At 48.0% G+C, this 19229-nt stretch overlaps 2 protein-coding genes and 1 non-coding gene across 5 annotated transcripts in view; all 3 read right to left on the bottom strand.

Moving 5' to 3' along the window:
* Window positions 1-498: 498 nt before the first annotated feature.
* The window catches only part of LOC125147891 (cytochrome P450 2E1-like), a 56141-nt gene continuing 37410 nt past the window's right edge, over window positions 499-19229 (bottom strand). For 2 of the 3 annotated variants that reach the window (XM_047825298.1, XM_047825299.1), the window contains 9 exons: window positions 11331-11544; window positions 10224-10383; window positions 7076-7225; window positions 6509-6669; window positions 5890-6066; window positions 4735-4876; window positions 2975-3162; window positions 2402-2543; window positions 499-1533 (listed from right to left, as the gene is read on the bottom strand). In XM_047825298.1, coding sequence (XP_047681254.1) covers window positions 1343-1533; window positions 2402-2543; window positions 2975-3162; window positions 4735-4876; window positions 5890-6066; window positions 6509-6669; window positions 7076-7225; window positions 10224-10383; window positions 11331-11544 — 1525 coding nt within the window. In that variant the 3' untranslated portion in view covers window positions 499-1342. Of the gene's footprint in view, window positions 1534-2401; window positions 2544-2974; window positions 3163-4734; window positions 4877-5889; window positions 6067-6508; window positions 6670-7075; window positions 7226-10223; window positions 10384-11330; window positions 11545-11994; window positions 12065-19229 lie in introns of those variants that run through there. The other variant, XM_047825300.1, reaches the window with a different exon arrangement.
* Window positions 14088-19229, bottom strand: part of LOC125147889 (zinc finger protein 883-like) — a 49183-nt gene continuing 44041 nt past the window's right edge. The window contains exon 4 of the mRNA XM_047825292.1: window positions 14088-14900. Within this exon, the coding sequence (XP_047681248.1) occupies window positions 14878-14900 (23 nt within the window). The 3' untranslated portion in view covers window positions 14088-14877. The remainder of the gene's footprint in view (window positions 14901-19229) is intronic.
* Window positions 19072-19177, bottom strand: LOC125148496 (U6 spliceosomal RNA). The gene has a single exon (XR_007145579.1). It is a non-coding gene; the product is annotated as a U6 spliceosomal RNA (small nuclear RNA).

Here is a 19229-nt window from a genome sequence, read left to right as displayed (position 1 = left end):
TGTCTGTTTATCTTAACTTTTCTAGGGGCTAAGGCAGATAGAGCATGCTACCTCAGAGTCCACAAGGTGTGTTTCTTGCTAATTAGCTCTGGGCGCTTTCACCCCATAGTGGCTTTCTGCCCTATGCTTTGTTTTACCTAATGAAGACTTCTGCATGCTTTCATCCTGCTGCAGAGGCTTTCTTCCCCTACCTGTTCTTGGACACTTTTGTCCTGTGGAGGTGGCTTTCCACTCTATGCTTCGTTCTAAGCTGGGCACTTTTGCCCTGTGGTGGCTTTCCACCCTAAGCCTCATTAGCCCATTGGTGCAAGCTCAGAGAATTCTTAAACTTATTCCCCACAGTCACAGGACCCTTACAAGAGGCAGGCAGGAGGGTTAGCCAGAGAGAGATTGAAGGATGCTACAGTGCTGGCTTTGAAACATTACTCGTTTTATTCAGGAACACTTAGGCAGGATTTCTGTGTGCCACATGGCGTTCCAAAGGCTCGGCACGCCCACCCTGTGCAGCCCTCATCCTCTATTTCGTGGAGGGGCTTCTAGCACACCCACAGACAGTCAGTCAGGGCCTGAAGGTTGAGCACAAAGGGACCTTTGGTGAGTGTCAGTGGGGTGGGGGCAAAAAGCTCTTGTTCCAAATTCCTCTTCTGTTTCACAACATTGTTTAATGCACTGAGCTGATAAATGATTTCCTCATTTCTGCCTCATTTCATGCAAGGTCCCCATGTGCCTAGAGTTTTTTCTTCCAGGTACAAAGTCACATTTTAACGTTAAGAGATGATAACAGATGTCTATGTTGACTTTTCAGTCATATTTTAATCTTAAAATATAGCCCAGAAGGATGCTGACAAGTGAGTCCAAAGGGATACCTTCATGTCCTAGGGACAGACAGTAGGGGATATATTTTAGACGTGGCTAACAGGCCTTCAAAGGTATATTACTTCCCCCTTTTCAAAGTACACAATAGCATTTGTATTGCTTTGTGTGAACCCTGGTGACTGGGTAGCTCTGCTTTCCCAGAAGAGGTGTTTACACTACAATGGTCTCACTCACCCTTGTTTCCAGGGACTCGAATATAGATTCAACTAGGTCAACAATTGTTTCCATTTGTTTAATTAGTCTTACACAATCTGTTTTGGACTTGGCTGTCAAATTCTGTCTGATGAGTGTGACTCTGGAAAGCGGCATCTCTGAGCCAATTTATTCCCCGTGAAGCCCTGACTGCCCTTGATGAGACTGTGCAGGAAGAGTCCTCCTGGAGGCATCCAAGGGGATTTGGGAGAGCAGGAAGTCTCCAGGCTTGCATCAAAGAGCCTAGGACAGGGGTCTTCAGGGCATGTGTGCCTCACACACCCGAACGGGGAATGACACAGAGCTTGTAACGGGGTGGGATTTTGGCAAACCCAATTGTGCTGGGACTGAGATCGATATCCTTGGGGTCAACGAGAGGCTTCAGGTTAAAGTGCTGCAAAATGGCGGACAAGAACAGGAATAACTCCATGCGAGCCAGGCCTTCTCCAACACACACCCGCTTTCCTGCAAGTGACAACAGTGCTGCTGAGACTCCGAGGCAGCCTCAAGACACAGCAGCACTGCTACAGGCGAGGCAGCAGAGGGGGTCGGGGGGAGGAGTTTGTGGCTAAACTGTCACCCTAAAGCAAAACTGACCCCTCTCTGTCTGTTGAAAGGAAGCACACAACACATTTCAGTATAAGAATATCTGTGATAGACATATTCCAGGACCAGCCTTCATACAGCTTCCGTCACCAGGACTCAGCAGCATAAGCATACGTTAGGTTGGGAGAGTGATCTCTGTCCAGTGCTCACCCTGACATCCTACAGGAAAGAAGCGGGGCCACAGCTGGAAGCCAAACACTCTAACGCTGGGTGTTACTGAGCTGGTTATATGATCTTCCCTCCCACCAACCCATAGGCAAAGACCCTGGAGAATGAGGCCAAGGGCCCAAGAGAGGGCCAGATGGTCCCATGATGAGTCCAGGTAATCAAACATTAGATTTTGCTTATTAACCCTTGTTTGAAATTATGGAGAATTAGGTACTAGAGTTTTGAAAGACGTTCACTAAGTGCTATTAAATACATAAGAGTTTCAGCACTGAATGAAATATCTGCTTTGCAGAAAAAATAAATCATCTCATTCCCAGGACCTCCAGTAAGAGAATGTCATTTGGGCTCTGTGAACAGGGACAGACATGTCTGGGACATGTTGTGACCAGAAGCCAGGCCCTGGTGCAAGTGCATGGCCATGGCAAAGAGCACAAACCAGGAACAGACACATCTGGGACATGTGGCCAGAAGGCAGGCCCAGTGAAGGTACATGGCCTCGGCAGAGAGCAAAAACCAGGACAGCTCCCCGGGGAAGGGGCTACGTCTGCTCTCTTCTTACCTGCAGAAAATACCTTGAAATAATCACTATATTTGAACTTTCCACTTTCATTCAGAAAGTGCTCTGGCATAAACTTGTCTGGATCAGGGAACTCCTGGTTGTCAAACAAGAGGGAGTCCAGCGTTGGGACCACGACCGTACCCTAGAAGGAGCAAAGGCCTGTGTCAGTCCATCAAGTTAACAGAACATGAGCTTTCCACCGGGACCTCCAGTTGGGGAAGTCATTTGCTTAAGGACTATATGGAAGGTAGTCAGGAGTCAAGTGTAAATGGTGACAAAAGCTGGAATCTCATCAGAGGAGGAGCCCTGGGCAAGATTGTACCATTGTTGGTTTCTGGGGTTGGGAAATACCACAAACCCGAGGCACTGTCCCAGGGTCCCCTTTCCAGATTTTCTCCATTTCTTGGTCACCACCCATGTGAGGACTTCTGGGAAGCAGCACTCTGCAGCTGGGAATGCTGGCCCGGCCCCCACCATTCAGCCACATCCGCCTGAAGGATCCCGCCCTTTGGAGGCTGGCTGATGTGCTGGCAGGGTGTTGCTCAGGGTGTGCAAGCCAGGCTCACATCTGACCTTGGGGATGACGTATCCTCTGAACATTGTGTCCTGGATTGCTTCATGGGGCAGGTTGGAGGGCAAGAGGTCGATGAATCGCTGAATCTCATGCACCACGGCATCCATATAAGGCATCTCTAACCGGTCCTTGATGGCAGGGATTCGGCTTGGCCCAATCACCCTGTCGATTTCTTCATGCAGTTTCTCTGCCACAACACAAACAGATGTAAAGGATCGACTCCAGGCTGGCTCAGTACCCATGCCCCCACCCATCTGGCAGATGCTTATGGAGCACTGTCAGCAGTGCTCCAGGGCATGCTGGGCACCACAAGTGCCAAGACGACCAAGCTCTGTGAGTCTGTTTAAGCTTCTCGCATGTTAGCCTCTAGCTGATCATAGCTAATCCAGTTCTTGTCATTATGCCAGGAGTAGAGAACAGGAGGGTCTTAAGACCTAGTTGGAGGATGGGGAGTCTGGGTGGCTCAGTCAGGTGGGTGGCAGGGCGGCCTAAGGAGGGGCTTTGGCTGGCTCTGCAACCTGTTCATTCCAAGAGCTCTGAAGCAGATACTGCGAAACATTAACACATGTTACATTTTGTAGTAGCGTAGGGCTCTCAGTCATATTTATTTTCTTTTTCTCTATATGGTAAGTTACTCATAATTAACCATGTAAAACACTTTTTCAGTCTACAGTCCCCCTGGTACAGAGTGGTCAGAAGTTCTCTCAGATTTGTAAAAGACTTTCCTCCAGGGACTTCTGGCTCCTTCACCCCTCAGCCTTCTGTGAGACAGAAAAGTCAATGGCCTTGGAGTCAGATGGACCAGATCTGATCCTGGACAGGTCACATTCCACATCGCTGTGGGAAATTACTTCAAGCCCTATAATACCTCCCGGTAAGTATGCAGTGTCCTGGAGTGCTTAGACCCATGCCTGGCACACAGCAGAAGCCATATTATTAGAAGTGGTAGCAAACAAGCCTTGGGATGGTGAGGGGCACCCTGGAGTGGAGCCCAGGGGAAGGGGGGACACTAGGTCTGGCCACTAGCCATGAGGGCACCCTCACCCCAGGCAGTGGCTCCCTTTCCTTCCTCCCTGGGAGGTCAGCACCCTACTAACACATTGATGCCCTCTCAGTGCCTCTATTTGGCCCATGCCCAGGGCGGGCACCTCTGGGGCTTGGCTCTCTGCATGTGTGGCACCAGAAGCCTCCTGCCCCTCTGAGGCACTCAGAGCCCCACCTGGCCCCAGTGCAGGAGGAGCCCCTGGGGAAGAACAACGCGGTTCAAGGAGAGCAGGCAGCCTTGGGACACTTCTCCCTGGGGATCCCGTCTTCTGGTCCCCATTCTTCCAGTTGGGTCAACTATGCCATGGAGGCCATGGCCCCATCCCGCACTCTCTCTCTGCTCTGCCCAGGAGGCCAGGTCTGGCTCACGGACAAGGTAGACATTATTATCACTGCCATAGATAGGTTATATTATGGGCTGGAATGCAGATGGCATTGCATTTTTCCATACCGGTATTGGCTCTTTGTTTCTGAAATCAGGTGTGTGTCAATGGCATGTGGTGGGACTGGTGTTCAAGAGTGGCATGTCCCTGTCATATACAAGAACACTTCCATTGAATTCATGCCGGTGATTCCAGTCTCACTCCCCTGAGGGTTAACAAGCAATGCCAGTTTCCATTTGCAGGCAGAAAGTGAAAGCCCAAGTGCTCCAGCCTGACCGGTCCAGGTGGGACGGCTGCATGGCCCCGAAATCTTTGCCCACTACTTGGCATACCTTCAATCTCTGGGTATTTCATGAGAATCAGGAGCCCATATCTCAGAGTGGTGCTGGTGGTCTCTGTACCCGCAAAAAACAGGTCAGCTACAGTGGCAGCAATGTTGTCAAAGGTGAACCAAGGCTCTTTGGTGTATCTTTCCTGCAGATATTAGAGACAGCCAGGGACTCTATAAGAGGGTGTCTTCAGGTGGATGAGAAAAGAGCCTGACAAGCCTGCCAGCTCCCAGGGAAGGGGGCAGGTGTGCGTGAGGCTATCCCGTGGAAAGGTGATCGTCTCCACCGCACAGGTAGCAGCACCAAGGCTCCCACAAAACTGGCCATTGGCAGGATTGTGCCCCTCGCCCAGGGTGCTGAGCCTTGTGCTCCTTCTACAGAGCTGAGGGCTGTCCTGGGGAGTAAGGCTCTCCCCTGTGCAGAGCCGTGACCTCCAGCAGCCCAGAGCTGAACTGTGGGGCCTCTGCTAACAACCCAAGAGTCACAGGGGTTGCTCTTGGCCTTCTCCAAGCCCACAGTCAGCACCATTGATTCCCAGGAGGCTGGAAGTCACCAAGAAGCCAGACACCAGGGTGGGGCAGTGAGGACCCCAGTGATAGATCAGCTTCCAGGGAAATCAGTTCCAGAATTCACATGCTGTTCTAGAGCCCCAAGAGACATCAAAGGAGGGAGGAGAAGCGTCACCATCTCAGTGGGGGGCCTGGAGGGCCGTCAGGTAGGTAATGCTGGCGAGGCCTGGAAACCCTTGAACTCATGTACAATTTGGGGGTTATGTGCTAAGGAGGAGTGTGGAGGTCTTCACACCAAATGAGACACAGTCATCAAAGTCAGAAATGGTTACGAAGTACAGCCTGGAGGGGGCCACAGGAAGGGCCCACGCACCAGCCCCACAGCCACTGATGGCTCTCCCAAGAAACCCTCTTGCTGGCCAGCACTGCAGACCTCCTATGGTGTTTGAGGCCAGCCAGGCAGGCTGGCCCTATCTCCACACCCGTGGGAGCAGGTGTGGTGGCCATATGAAGCCAGAGTGGTGTAGAGCCAGGAGCACCCATGCCCAGCGGGGGCAGTGTGGGTTGCAGCTGCATCGCCCCGCCCCCCAGCAGTCTCAGCCCCTAGCAGGGAGCAGAAGAGCTTCCCTACTCGCGGTGTCTGCGGTACCTTCCGCATCTCCAGGAGCAGGCTGTCGGTGAAGTCCCGGGGGCAGTTGGGGTCCAGCGACTCCTCGTGCTCCTTCACTCTTGCTGCAGTGTAACTTTTTATTTCATACACATTTTTTATTACTTTTCTATGGTTTCCAGGCAGGTAGCGCATATAGCTTGGGAAAATGTTATATAACTGGGGGGGGGGGGGGAGGGGGGAGAGAGACAGAGAGAGACAGAGAGGGAGAGAGAGAGAGAGAGAGAGAGAGAGAGAGAGAGTTATCTTACTATTCGTTCTTGCAAATGCAACATGGTTTTGTGTCCTGGGCTAAAAACTTTTCCAACTTGAATTGATGACCGTCAAACTGTGTTATTTAGAACATTTTGGCTTGCAGTAACTTTTTGGTGCCACGACTTCGGGTGTGCGAAGTCACGTGTTAGTGCTGTCCTGTTTTAAAGCGTAAAACCGTAGGTGTCCCATGGTCAGCAGGGGAACTTGGGGCCTCGGGGAGGTCTCCAGAAGCAACATCCAGGTGCAAGCGCCTGGGGCCGGGGCCTCCGCCCATCCCCCAACCCCCCACCTTGTCCTGTGCCAAACTCAGAGGGCAGGTGCAGACTAGGGGGTGGGGGAGCCTCACTTGGAGCCAGTTGGTGCTGAGCAGGTGGAAGTTCTCATTGAACAGCTTCTGTATCCTCAGCCCGGTTTTGTCCGTGTAGTCAAAGCGCTTTCGGAAGAGGATGTCCGAGATGACGTTGCAGGGGGCGTAGCCCAGAACAAAGGTGGGGTCGAAGGGCTGCCCTGGACCACAGGTGAGCTGTCAGGGACCCTACGCCTCAACCTACGCCCCCCCCTCCACCTCCCCCCCACCCCCGCCACTAAGGCTTTCCAGCACCTGGGAGCAGTGGCCCTGAACACAGCCCAAACTCTGAAAGCCTTGTGAGAGCTACTGGGGGTCCCCTTCTTTTTGGCGCCCTTGCTCCACCTGAGGTGGAGAGGACCCCTAGCTGCCAGAGGTGCCTGAGGGTAACGCGACTCTGTCGGGGTCAGCGGCTGCTGATGGCTCTGGGGCCCAACCCACTGCCCCAGGCAGTGAGCGCCAGGACCCGGACCTACCCCTTCCCCCCCACACACCACGCAGTGCCAGCAAGGACTGGGCCCTGCCCCCCACCCCAGGGAGTGCACACAAGGACCTGGCCACACGCACCCTGGGTCCCCCTGAAAGCCTCCAGCAGGAAGGGCACCTCCCTCTGGATCTGCTCCTCATTGGCGCGCTTCCCCATGCCATAGTCCCGGAGGATGCTCAGAGACAGGCGCCGGGTGTCCTTCCAGCTCGGGCCATTGTTGAATGTGATTCCTGGGGCAGAGGGAACAAGCACCCAGTCACCGATCACACCCGGAGCAGGGTGACAGCCCAAGATGCCCAGCTATGGAGAAGCCTTCCCAGCCTCTCCCCACTGCTCCTTTCCCCACTGCACTTCCCCTCCGAGGGGCGCCCTTCTTACCATCAGTGTGCCGTCTCCTTCCACTTTGCCTGGGGACCTCCCCAGGGGACACAGAGCCTCAGCTGCACAGCAAGACGAGCCCCCACCCCTTTTCCCTCTGTTCACAAAATTCCCAAGAAGCTGTCCTGTTTCCACTGATTTTTAACCTCCACACTGCAAATACCTTAACTTGAAGCTTTGTGGCTTCTCAGAAAGTGTCCTCACTAAAACCTGAGCTGTCACTCAGCTCCCAGACTCTGCCCACCATTGGATCTGGGAAGACCTCACTCATGTTCCCCTTGGAAGGAAGAGATCTGAGGAAGGCCAAGGCAAGGTATGTTCTAGAAGGAAGTGTGGGAGGGACAGGGAGGAGTGAGATGACGAAGCACAGACCAGACTGAGGGTCTCAGTTCCACCTTGCAGGGAAGCATGAGGTGGGGAAGGACAGGTGGACTGACACACAGCATGGCCCCCTACTGGGTGTGGGTGCACAGAGAGTACATGGCACCCAAGACCCTACTTAGACATTAGGGTTAGATTTGGTTAAAAACACAGCTGGGATGGAGTTTGGGGGTCCTGGGACCAAGTCTGTGTATGCTGGGCTCTCGATCCCTGCTGGACGCTGCGGAGGCTGCTGGGTGGGTACCAGGGACACAGCTCAGAGCCCAGAGGGAACTCAGGGCACACGTGACCACACTCCCACGTGTCTGTGGGACCACTGACAGCCTCGGGGCAGGGCAGCCTCAACCTTCCAGTGGCAGCAGCAGACTCGCTGACCCAGGCTGCAGGGTAGACAAGTGAGGGGACCAGAGTATGTGTGTTCAGGAGGCCAGAAGACAGAGCTGTGAGCTGGGTCCCCAGTCCTGAGGACCCAGGAAGCTGCAGAGAAAGCAGGAAGAGGGAGTGCCCAGTGGACGCCCCCTCACCTCCTCCCCCCAGCCCTTGGCTCTGACATGGTGACTGAGGAGGGACAGGCAGGGCGGTAGATAATTTTTAAATGGCAGAGAGAGGTGCACCTGGATGGCTCAGTTGGTTAGGCGACTGCCTTCGGCTCAGGTCATGATCTCACAGTTCGTGAGTTCCAGCCCCACGTCAGGCTCTGTGCTGACAGCTCAGAGCATGGAGCCGACTTCAGATTCTGTGGCTCCCCTCTCTCTACCCCTCCCCTGATCACACTCTGTGTCTCTCTGTCTCTCAGTAACAAACAAACGTAAAAAAAATTTGTTTTAAATGGTAGAGAGGGACGGAGACAGAGACAAAGACAGAGATAGACAGAAGGAGAGATTCCAGAGGAGCCAAGACTTTGGGGTCCAAAACAGGCTGAAATGGATACAATAACGATTCTCCATCACAGGTTTATAAACATTTACTGAAATGAAAAAAAAAAATTTTTTTTTTAATTAACATGCACCTTGTGCTATTATGCTGATAATTAGCATTTGTGTTGTTATCCCTGGGGAACCAAATGTATCCCATGTACAGAGCCTGGGCCACGTGGCACATGTGAAAATAGGACTTGGGAGCCCCTATCAGGAGGGGATGAAGCCCCCTTTGAGTCCAGCCCATGGAATGGGAAGTGGCCCTGGCCCGGCTGCATTCAGGGACCCATGACTTGGACCAGGGGTGGCAGATAAGGGCTCCCTGGAGCTAATACAGAGCTCCTTGACCCCACAACTGCTGTTCTCGTGAGGCAGCAAAGCTCCTGTGGTGTTAATGACAAACACTGACTAGTTAACTTTGCTTTTGACAACCCCAAAGAAGCAAAACCCACAACATCCAAGAGAGAAAGTCAAATGCCACTGATAGTGACAGGGTATGACCTTGGGAATGTATACGGGAATAAGTGGACAGCACCATGAGAACAGCACACACAACAGGAAGCATATCAATTTGAAATTTCTGCATAAAATGGATACAGGTTTCTAGAGGTTTGTCACCAAAGCTAAGCCAGGAGAAACTAGGGCCTGCAGGGTTTTGTAGGGTAGATGGGACATGGCTTCATTTCTAATCTGCTTTAGAATCTCACTAAAATGACAGTGAGCAAGTAGAAAGGAATAAGCACGTGAGTCCAGGGGGGCGGGCAGGGGCAGGCAGGGAGCTCACAGGGTTGTGAGCAGGTGTCCCCATGAGCTCCAGGATGTCCCAAGAGACACAGGAGGTGGGGATTGGAGTCAACAGTCTGGACATCACTCAGATAAAAACCAGGCAGGTCCCCAGACCCCAACAGGAGGTGACAGCGCGTGTTCTAGATACGGGGAACCCAGGGCGCTGGAGACATGGGCTGCCTAATAAAGAGAGCTGAGGCTGGCAAGACAGGATCATGTGGAGGTCCCTTTGTGAGCTGAGGCTGCACTCAGCACCTTTCCTGGTCTAAGAACACCCCAGGTGCGGTATCAGAGGCCTCCTCATTGGAGAATTCGAACCGCAGCTGAGCTAAGCCCCACAGACCAGCAGATTGCTCCGTGGTGTCAGTGCCTCATCTTAGGTGAGGGACCTTGGAGGGTGGAGCCTCGACACCCTGGAGCAGGTGGGGCTGTGAGTGGAGGCTCTCTGGACTGAGGCTACACCCGGGAGGCTACAACGTGTGCAGGAGGAAGGCACAGCTCAATTGCCAGAGGCTTTTCCCTCTGTGGCATTTCTCGGCAAGCACACATCTGTCCTGCTCACCAGCGCGTGGGTGCTTGAGGTCCTACCCTTTTTAGAGCAAGTCTGTCATGGTAGCTTTCAATGCAGTATGTGCTGGGCACCTGAATTGTCCGAGGGTCTCTTTACCTTTCTATCTTGTACTATTTACTATGTGGCTGTCATCACTGGTATTTCATGACCTGGCTGGTCCCCCACCATGGCGGTGCTCTGAGAAGTGGGGCTTACCTTTATCCTTGTGTGCCTCAAACGCATAGATTTCTCCTCTGCCAGAAAATTCATTCTTGTAGTCGAGCAGGACTTCCTTCACTGCCTTATAGCCATGCAGAACCACGGTGCGCTGGGAGCCCAGGTACAAGGTGAACACAGGCCCATACCGCTCTGCCAACTGCAGAGACCAGCAAGCAGATAAGTGAGGCCACTGGGAACTTATGGAAGAAGTCGGACAGGCTTTAAACTGACCCCCAAAATTGTTATTCACCAAGAGAAGACAGAGGGATCTGGGAAAAGACAGTCTTTGTCCAGCCCAATTTGGAAAAGACTCTCCTCATAGAGGCTTTCTTCTGCAGGGAGGGCGGTTCCAGCACACCTAGGCACCTGGAGACATGTGCCTGAACACAGTTAACTTGGTGGGCTGACTCCTGCTCCTCCCCTGTGGCCCCTTTGACCACATCTGTGCCATCACCCCCACTGTCTGCTATCCCCAGTCTAAGTCCTGGACCCCAGGGTGCTACTGGAGGACCCTGAGCCAGCACTGTCCTGACCTCCACAAGTCCATCCTCCATGGTGCACAAAGCACTGTCAACATCTCCCTATTGCAAACACTAGGCAAGACTGCTCTTGGGCATTCTTTTATGAACTCATGTAACAGATTTAGCAACTCATTCAGTTTTTAGATTCTTTAGCTCATTCACTGTTCACAACAACTGTAGGTGGAGGTGCCACACAGGTTGACCACTATTCACCCTGTTGTCTGGCATCTACAGTGTGCACCTGGTGTGAATATATGGCTTCTCCGTGCTTTGCAGTGGCAAACAGCAGCAGCAACCCCAGCCACACTGGCCTCACCAAGACATCCAGTGACAGAGCAGTTAACACTGGGCTCAAGCAGAGGCCTCTGGGGATGACCATGGCCAATGCCCACTCAAGGGCTCCACGCCCATGCTGTACCACCAGCTAAATATTTTTAATGTCACTCTTGGATACTACTGTTCAGTCAGTTCATTCATAACAGGCTTGTATTGAATAGCAACCTGTCTGACAATTAATTGAGTGCACACATATTATGTCTAATCCGTGAATTCTCCTCCCCCAAATCAATGATATTTTTCCTACCTTGGTGAAAGATTTGGGAACATTCTTGAAATCCAACTGGAGAAGATTCCCAATAATGGGCAGTGGGAAAGGGCCAGGAGGTAGTTTCCAGCTGCTGTAGATCTGCTTCCAGACAGAGATAAGCATGAGGGTGGCCATCCACACCAACAGGGCAACTGTGATGCCCAGGGCAGCCATGGTGACTTTGGGGTCACTACTGACTTGTGAGAATGCTCTGGAAAAAAACCAAAGCTTTTATAACACACCCTCAGGAAGGAGGGTAACCATCCAACCAATGCCACCTTCCTTTTCCTTGGGCTCAAGATATTAATTTATAATTAACTACTGTTGGCCATCATTTCAAAGGCTGATTCCTGTAGCGGTTGCATCCAAGAAGCTCCATCCCAGTACCCACTTTATGATCCCCAGGGTCTGTCAACACTGAATGTTGGCATCTGCACCAAAGTCAGCTGACACAACATCCAGGGGAGTATCACCAACCCATAGGTCAGACCATGGACACTGGTTTGGACAGGAGGGTTCACGTTAAGTTTACACGTGTTGTTTGGGGTCAGGATCTATGTGCTGCATCAATTATGTGCTGTCTCCATGGCCAAATGCTAGATCTCATAATGCAAGTCTCTGAACATCTGATCAGGTTCGTCTGAGCAGCCTCCAGTAGTACCTGAATCACCAGCAGCAAAACTCATAGGGCTAGAAGAGGGAAATTCAAGAGCTGAATTCCACTCCACTTGGTCAAAGCAACTGGAAAATTCAGAAGAGGAAAAAAGACAAAAAAAGAATTTACCAATTTTGAAACAGTTAATATCTATTATAAAAGTGTATTTTTGTAGAAAATTAGGGGAAAATTATTCTTTAGAATAATTATCCTTAGAATAATTTTTATCAAATTCTAAAAAAAATTACATTAGGCTCACATTAACAACTCAGGCAACAACAGATGTTGGCGAGGATGTGGAGAAAGAGGATCTCTTTTGCATTGCTGGTGGCAATGCAAGCTGGTGCAGCCACTCTGGAAAACAGTATGGAGGTTCCTCAAAAAACTAAAAATAGAACTACCCTACCACCCAGCAATTGCACTACTAGGCATTTATCCACCGGATACAGGTGTGCTGTTTCGAAGGGACACAGGCACCCCCATGTTTATAGCAGCACTATCAACAATAGCCAAAGTATGGAAAGAGCCCAAATGTCCATCAATGGATGAGTGGATAAAAAAGATGTGGTATAGGGGCGCCTGGGTGGCGCAGTCGGTTAAGCGTCCGACTTCAGCCAGGTCACGATCTCGCGGTCCGTGAGTTCGAGCCCCGCGTCGGGCTCTGGGCTGATGGCTCAGAGCCTGGAGCCTGTTTCCGATTCTGTGTCTTCCTCTCTCTCTGCCCCTCCCCCGTTCATGCTCTGTCTCTCTCTGTCCCAAAAATAAATAAATGTTGAAAAAAAAAAATTAAAAAAAAAAAAAGATGTGGTATATATATACAATGGAGTATTACTCGACAATCAAAATAATGAAATCTTGCCATTTGCAACTACAGATGGAACTGGAGGGTATTATGCTAAGTGAAATTAGACAAAGACAAAAACAATATGACTTCACTCATATCAGGACTTTAAGAGACAAAACAGATGAACATATAAGAAGGGAAACAAAAATAATATAAAAACAGGTAGGGGGACAAAACAGAAGAGACTCATAAATATGGAGAACAAACTGAGGGTTTCTGGAGGGGTTGTGGGAAGGGGTATGGGCTAAATGGGTAAGGGGCATTAAGGAATCTACTCCTGAAGTCATTGTTTCACTATATGCTAACTAATTTGGATATAAATCTTAAAAGAAGAAGAAGAAGAAGAAGAAGAAGCAGCAGCAGCAGCAGCAGCAGCAGCAGCAGCTTGGGAAATAAAGGTATCACAAGGAGAAATAAAAAAAATTACATTAGGATTTTTACTGGATTTTTTTCTTTTTTTTTTTAATTTTTTTTTCAACATTTATTTATTTTTGGGACAGAGAGAGACAGAGCATGAACGGGGGAGGGGCAGAGAGAGAGGGAGACACAGAATCAGAAACAGGCTCCAGGCTCTGAGCCATCGGCCCAGAGCCCGACGCGGGGCTCGAACTCACGGACCGCGAGATCGTGACCTGGCTGAAGTCGGACGCTTAACCGACTGCGCCACCCAGGCGCCCCTTACTGGATTTTTTTCAAATCAATGAATTAACTTGAGCAGATTTTATACTCTTGCAATGTCTTGTCTGTTTATCCATGAACGCCGCAGGGCTCCACTGCTCCTCTGGTCACCATTAGTCCTTCACAGGGAACTTCCACCTGCCTATTGGGGCTGTTTCTAGGCATTTCACTGAGCTTTTGTGCATGCGTGTGTGTTTAGAATGAAGACAATGCTTTTCATTCTGTCTTCTAACTGGAGATATAGGGAAGATCTTAATTGTAATTTTATACTTTTATGTTGGTAATGAATTTTTTGTATAATGGAAAGTAGGATAAAAGATGAAAAAAATGAAAACCATCTTCTATACTTTCATTTATATGAAAATGAGGATGTACCTTATATACCTAATTCTAACTCATTTTCTTTCTCTCAAATTATTAGCCATGTGGGCAATCTATTGATTGTCCTGTATTTTTTTTTCATTTTTAATGCTTATTTATCTTTGAGAGAGAGAGTGTGTGTGTGTGAGGAAATGGCAGAGAGAGAGGGAGACACAGAATCCAAAGCAGGCTCCAGGGTCTGAGCTGTCAGTACAGAGCCCAACAGGGGGCTTGAACTCACCAACCATGAGATCATGCCCTGAGCCAAAGTCAGACGTCTAACCAACTAAGCCACCCAGGCGCCCCTGATTGTTCTGTATTTAGAACCGCAGCCATGTTACTTGTGTTTTACTTGTTAACTCTCCTGTGTTGGGAAAGGGTGTGAGTCTCTGGCAGCGTTTGGGGGGTGGGGCGGTCTTTGTTCCTCTCAGCTGTGCTGTGCCCCTTGAGCTGGAACAGACCAGGCTGGTTGAGTCGTGGACCCTGTGTGGGAACCGACAAGGCTGATCAGACTGTAGACCCTGTGTGGGAACTGACACTGTGGGTTAGATGGTAGACCCTGTGTGAGTTTCACTTGGCCTTGCTATCCCTTCCAAGAGCTAGTGTGGGGGCAGGTGCACCCCTCAGGATGGAAACTGAGCTGTCTGGACCCTCTACCCTCTTAATCTGCCCTAAGGCCCATCTGGGTCAGACACCCACTGAGTTCACACAACATTTCTCCTGTTTGCTTGTCCCACTTGCTGCTGCTGGAGGAGAGGGCAGAGTCAGCTTCCTCTGAGGCTCTCATTCAAGCCGGGGTGAGGACAGGCTGTGTGTGTGGTGGAGCAGGCCTCCTGGCTCCCACTGGCTGAGAACAGCTGTGCCTGGGCATCTTGCCAGGAAGGGAGGCTGAGGGCAGGTGCTGGGAAGTCTGGACCTCACAGGGGTGCAGTTGTGGTTGGGGCCAGGTCCCCCTGCTCTAGGTCGTCAGTCCACTTCGGCTGTTGGCACCCAAACAACATCAACTGTCAGGAAATTATCAGGAATTTACCTGTCAGGAAACAACATGGAGACGCTTTATTGAAGTTTAACAATTGTGTGTAAAGATTAAAAGACCATCTTAGGGATACCTGGGTGGCTCAGTGGGTTGAGTATCCGACTCTTGATTTCAGCTCAGGACATGAGCTGAAAGACCAGTGTTGTGGTATTGAGCCCCATGTTAGGCTCCACACTGAGTGTGGATCCTGCTTCAGATTCTCCCCTTCTGCCCCTCTCCCCAGTTGCTCTCTCTCTCTCTCTAAAATAAAAAAGAGAGAGAGAGAATTTTAATTAGGAAAGTAAAGCATGTTCTTTGTAACATATTCAAGCAATGCAGAATTGGATAAAGCAAAGAGTGAGAGTCTCAGACTCTCGTCACGGAGGTAGCTTTCCTATTTTAAACCCCATTAAGAAAGAAAATTTGCTGCTAATTCTTTCTTGTTGTTTCTGATTTTTGTTATACTTTTTAAATGATTTCTTTTGCATGTATTAATTCTGTGTATCAATCCAATGCATACATTTAAAAGGGAAATGTGAACAAATCTTTTGGGTAAAGTGAACTTTAAACAGCTTCCTGTGTGCTGCCATGGCGTTTCGCTCCAGGTGGGAGCCACACCTTCAACACTTCTTGCAGAATTAGAGGCAAGAACGTGAAATAAAGTCCTAGGAAAATAGCCCAGTCTTCTTTTTAAAAAGGCTGCCTGCCTAAAATGAACAACACAAGAAACAACAGATGTTGGGGAGGATGTGGAGAAAGGGGAACCATGTGCACTATTGGTGGGAATGCAAACTGGTGCAGCCACTGTGGAAAATAATGTAGAGGTTCCTCAGAAAGTTTAAGATAGGGTGCCTAGGTGGCTCAGTCGGTTTAGCGTCTGACTTTGGCTCAGGTCATGGTCATGCAGTCTGTGAGGTCTGTGAGTTCGAGCTCCGTGTCGGGCTCTGTGCTGACAGCTCAGAGCCTGGAGCCTGTTTTGGATTCTGTGTCTCCCTCTCTCTCTGCCCCTCCCCCACTCATGCTCTCTCTCTCTCTCTCTCTCTCTCTCTCTCTGTCAAAAATAAATAAACATTAAAAAAATTTAAGTTTAAGATAGAACTACTCTGTGATCCAGTAATTTCTTGGTATTTGTCCAAGACATACAAAACACTAATTAAAAGGGATACATGCACCCCTATGTTTATAGCAGCGTTATCTACAATAGCCAAGATATGTAGGCAGCCCAATGTCCACTGATAGTTGAAAGAAGATGTGATATATAATGGAACACTATTCATCCATGAAAAAGAATGAAATCTTGCCATTTACAATGACATGGGTGGAACTGAAGACTATTATGCGAAGCAAAAGAAGTCAGTCAGAGAAAGACAAATACCCTATAATTTCACTCATATGTGGAATTTAAGAAACAAAACAAATGGGCAAAGGGAAAAAGAGACAGAGAGACAAACCAAGAAACACTCTCAACTATAGAGAACACACTGCTGGTCACCAGAAAGGAGGTGGATTGGAGGTAGGGGCAATAGGTGATGGGGATTAAGAAGTGTACCTGTCATGAGGAGCATGGGATGATGTATGGAAGGGTTCAGTCACTACATTATACACCTGAAACTAATATTACACTGTATCTAACTACAGTGGAATAAAATAATAAATAAATAAATAAATAAATAAATAAATAAATAAATAAATAAATAAATAAATAAATAAGGCTTCCTGCAATGCTCTTAATGGCACACAGGAAAATGTTATGCAGGAAAACGGTGAACGTTGACAGCCCAGATGGAAGATGTGCTTTAGAAGAGTTGCACTTGAATGACTTCTCCTGGGTGCAAACCTCTTGTTAGGAGGACAATTTGCAAATATTCTCTCCCATTCTGTGGGCTGTCTTTTTACTTCCTGGTAATATCCTCAGAGCACAGAAGGTGTAAGTTTTGATGAAGTCCAATTAATCTATTTTCCTCTTTTGTTATTTGTGCTTTTGGTCTGTATCTAAGAAACCACATTCCAAATCTAAGGTTGCAAAGGTTTACTGTCAGGGTTTCTTTGAAGTCTCTGATCTACTTTGAGATAAGTTTTCTCATGGTATTAAATAGGGGTGGAACTTCATTCTTTTGCATATGGACCTCCTGTTGCCCCAGCACCACTTGTTGAAAAGACTATTTCGGCAATGGAGAGAGCCCTGAGAGTGCCAACGGTCTTGTCAAAAATCAATTGGCCATAGATGTAAGGGTTTATTTCTGAAATCTGAATTCTATTCCACTGGTCTATGTGTCTGCTCTTACACAACTGCTACACTGTCTTGATTACTGCAGTTTTGCAGTAATTTTTTGGGTCAGGAAGTGAGTTCTCCAAATTAGTTCTTCTTTTCAAAGATGTTTTTAGCTATTCTGAGTCCCTTGTGTTTCCATATGAATTTTCAGCTTGTCAATTTTGGCAAAAAGACACTGAGATTTTGGTAGGAATTGAAATAAATCTGTACATCAATTTGGGGAAGATTGCCATCTGTATTGGTTTTCTGGGGCCACTGTAACAAAGCCCACAGACTGGGCAGTGTAGCAATAGAACTATATTTCTCACAGTTCCAGAGGCTACAAGTCCAAGACCATGAGGTCTGTAAGCTATTTTCTTTTGAGGTGTTTCTCCTTGGCTTGAAGACAGCTGTACTCTCACTGCCCCTTCACATGGCCTTTCCTCTGTGCACAGGCAACCTGGGGTCTCTCTGTGTGTCCTAATCCCCTCCTATGAGGACAGCAGTCACACTGGAGTAGAACCCACACTAATGGCCTCATTTTAGCTTAATTGCCTCTATCTCCAAACACAGTCACCATCTGAGGTTCTGGGAGCTAGGATGTCAGCATATGAACTGGGGTGGGGGGGACATAATTCAGCCCATAACCTTGAGGGCTTCTTCATAAACTTTTGGGCTTCTTAACAATATGAAGTCTCTGATCCATGAAGATGGAATGTCTTTCCATTTATTTAGATGTTCATCAGTTTCTTTCAGTGATGTTTTCTAGTTTTCTGTGTCAGGTTCTAGACCTCTTTTTTTTTTTTTACATTTGTTTCTAAGTATTTGGGTTTGATGCTACTGTGAATTGAATTATTTTCTTTATTTCACTTGTGTATAGCTCATTGGCATCATAGAGAAACACAAGTGAATTTTGTGTGCTGACCTTGCACCCTACAATCTTGCTGAACTCATTTATTAGTTCTAATAGTTTTTTGTAAATTCTTAGGATTCCACATATAAGATCATGTCATCTATGAATAGACTTAGTTTTATTTATTCCGTTACAATGGGAATGCCTTTCATTTCTTTTTCTTATCTAATTTCCCCTCCTGTACTATGTTGAATAGATGTGGTGAAAGGGATATTCTTGTCTTGTTCCTGGTCTTAGGGAGAAGCATTCAGTCTTTCCTGTTGGGTGTGGTGTTAGCTGTGAGTTTTTTGTAGATGCTTTTTAACAGCTTCAGAAAGTTCCCATAAATTCTTTGTTTAGAGTTGTTATTATGAACAGGTGTTGAATTTTGTCAAAAGCTACTTCTGTATCTATTGAGATGATCAATGAGCTTTGTCTTTTATTAATATTGTGCATTACATTGATTCATTTTTATATGTTAAGCCAACCTAGCATTCCTTGGATAAACCCTACTTGGTTATAGCATATAATTTTTTAATGTATTACTGTATTTGGTTAGCTAGTATTTTGTTGAGGATTTTTGAGTGTATATTCATAAGAGATAAAGGGTCTGTACATTTTTCTTGCGACATCTGTATCTGGCTCTGGTATTAGGGTAACACAGACCTCATAATATGAGCTGGGAAGTGTTTGTGAAGTATTGGTTTTAATTTTCCTTTAACCATTTAGAATTCACCTTTGAAAACATGTGGCCTGGGATTTTCTTTTTTGGAAGTTTGTTTTATTATTAATTTAATCTCCTTACTTGTCACAGGTACATTCAGATTTTCTATTTCTTCTCAAGTCTGTTTTGGTAGTTTGTCCAGAATTTGTCCATTTCTTGTAGTTTGTCTAATTTGTTGGTATACAATTGTTATAGTATCCCCATATGATCATTTTTATTTCTGTAAGGTCATTAGTGATATTTCTGCTTTCATCCCTGATTTTAGTAACTGGAATCATGTCTTTTTTTTTCCTGGTCATTCTACCTGTATCAATGTTTTTAAAATATGGAGCACTTCATGAATTTGCATATCACCCTCTGCAGGGGCCTTGCTAATCTTCTCTGTGTCATTCCAATATTAGTATATATGCTGCCAAAATGAGCATTACCTATATCAAGTTTTACTAAGGGTGGATGGGGGTGGGGTAGAGGGGAAAG

Source organism: Prionailurus viverrinus, chromosome D2, assembly GCF_022837055.1.
Source record: "Prionailurus viverrinus isolate Anna chromosome D2, UM_Priviv_1.0, whole genome shotgun sequence".
NCBI classification, from domain to species: Eukaryota; Metazoa; Chordata; class Mammalia; order Carnivora; family Felidae; genus Prionailurus; species Prionailurus viverrinus.
This window is presented reverse-complemented; position numbering and strand designations above follow the sequence as displayed.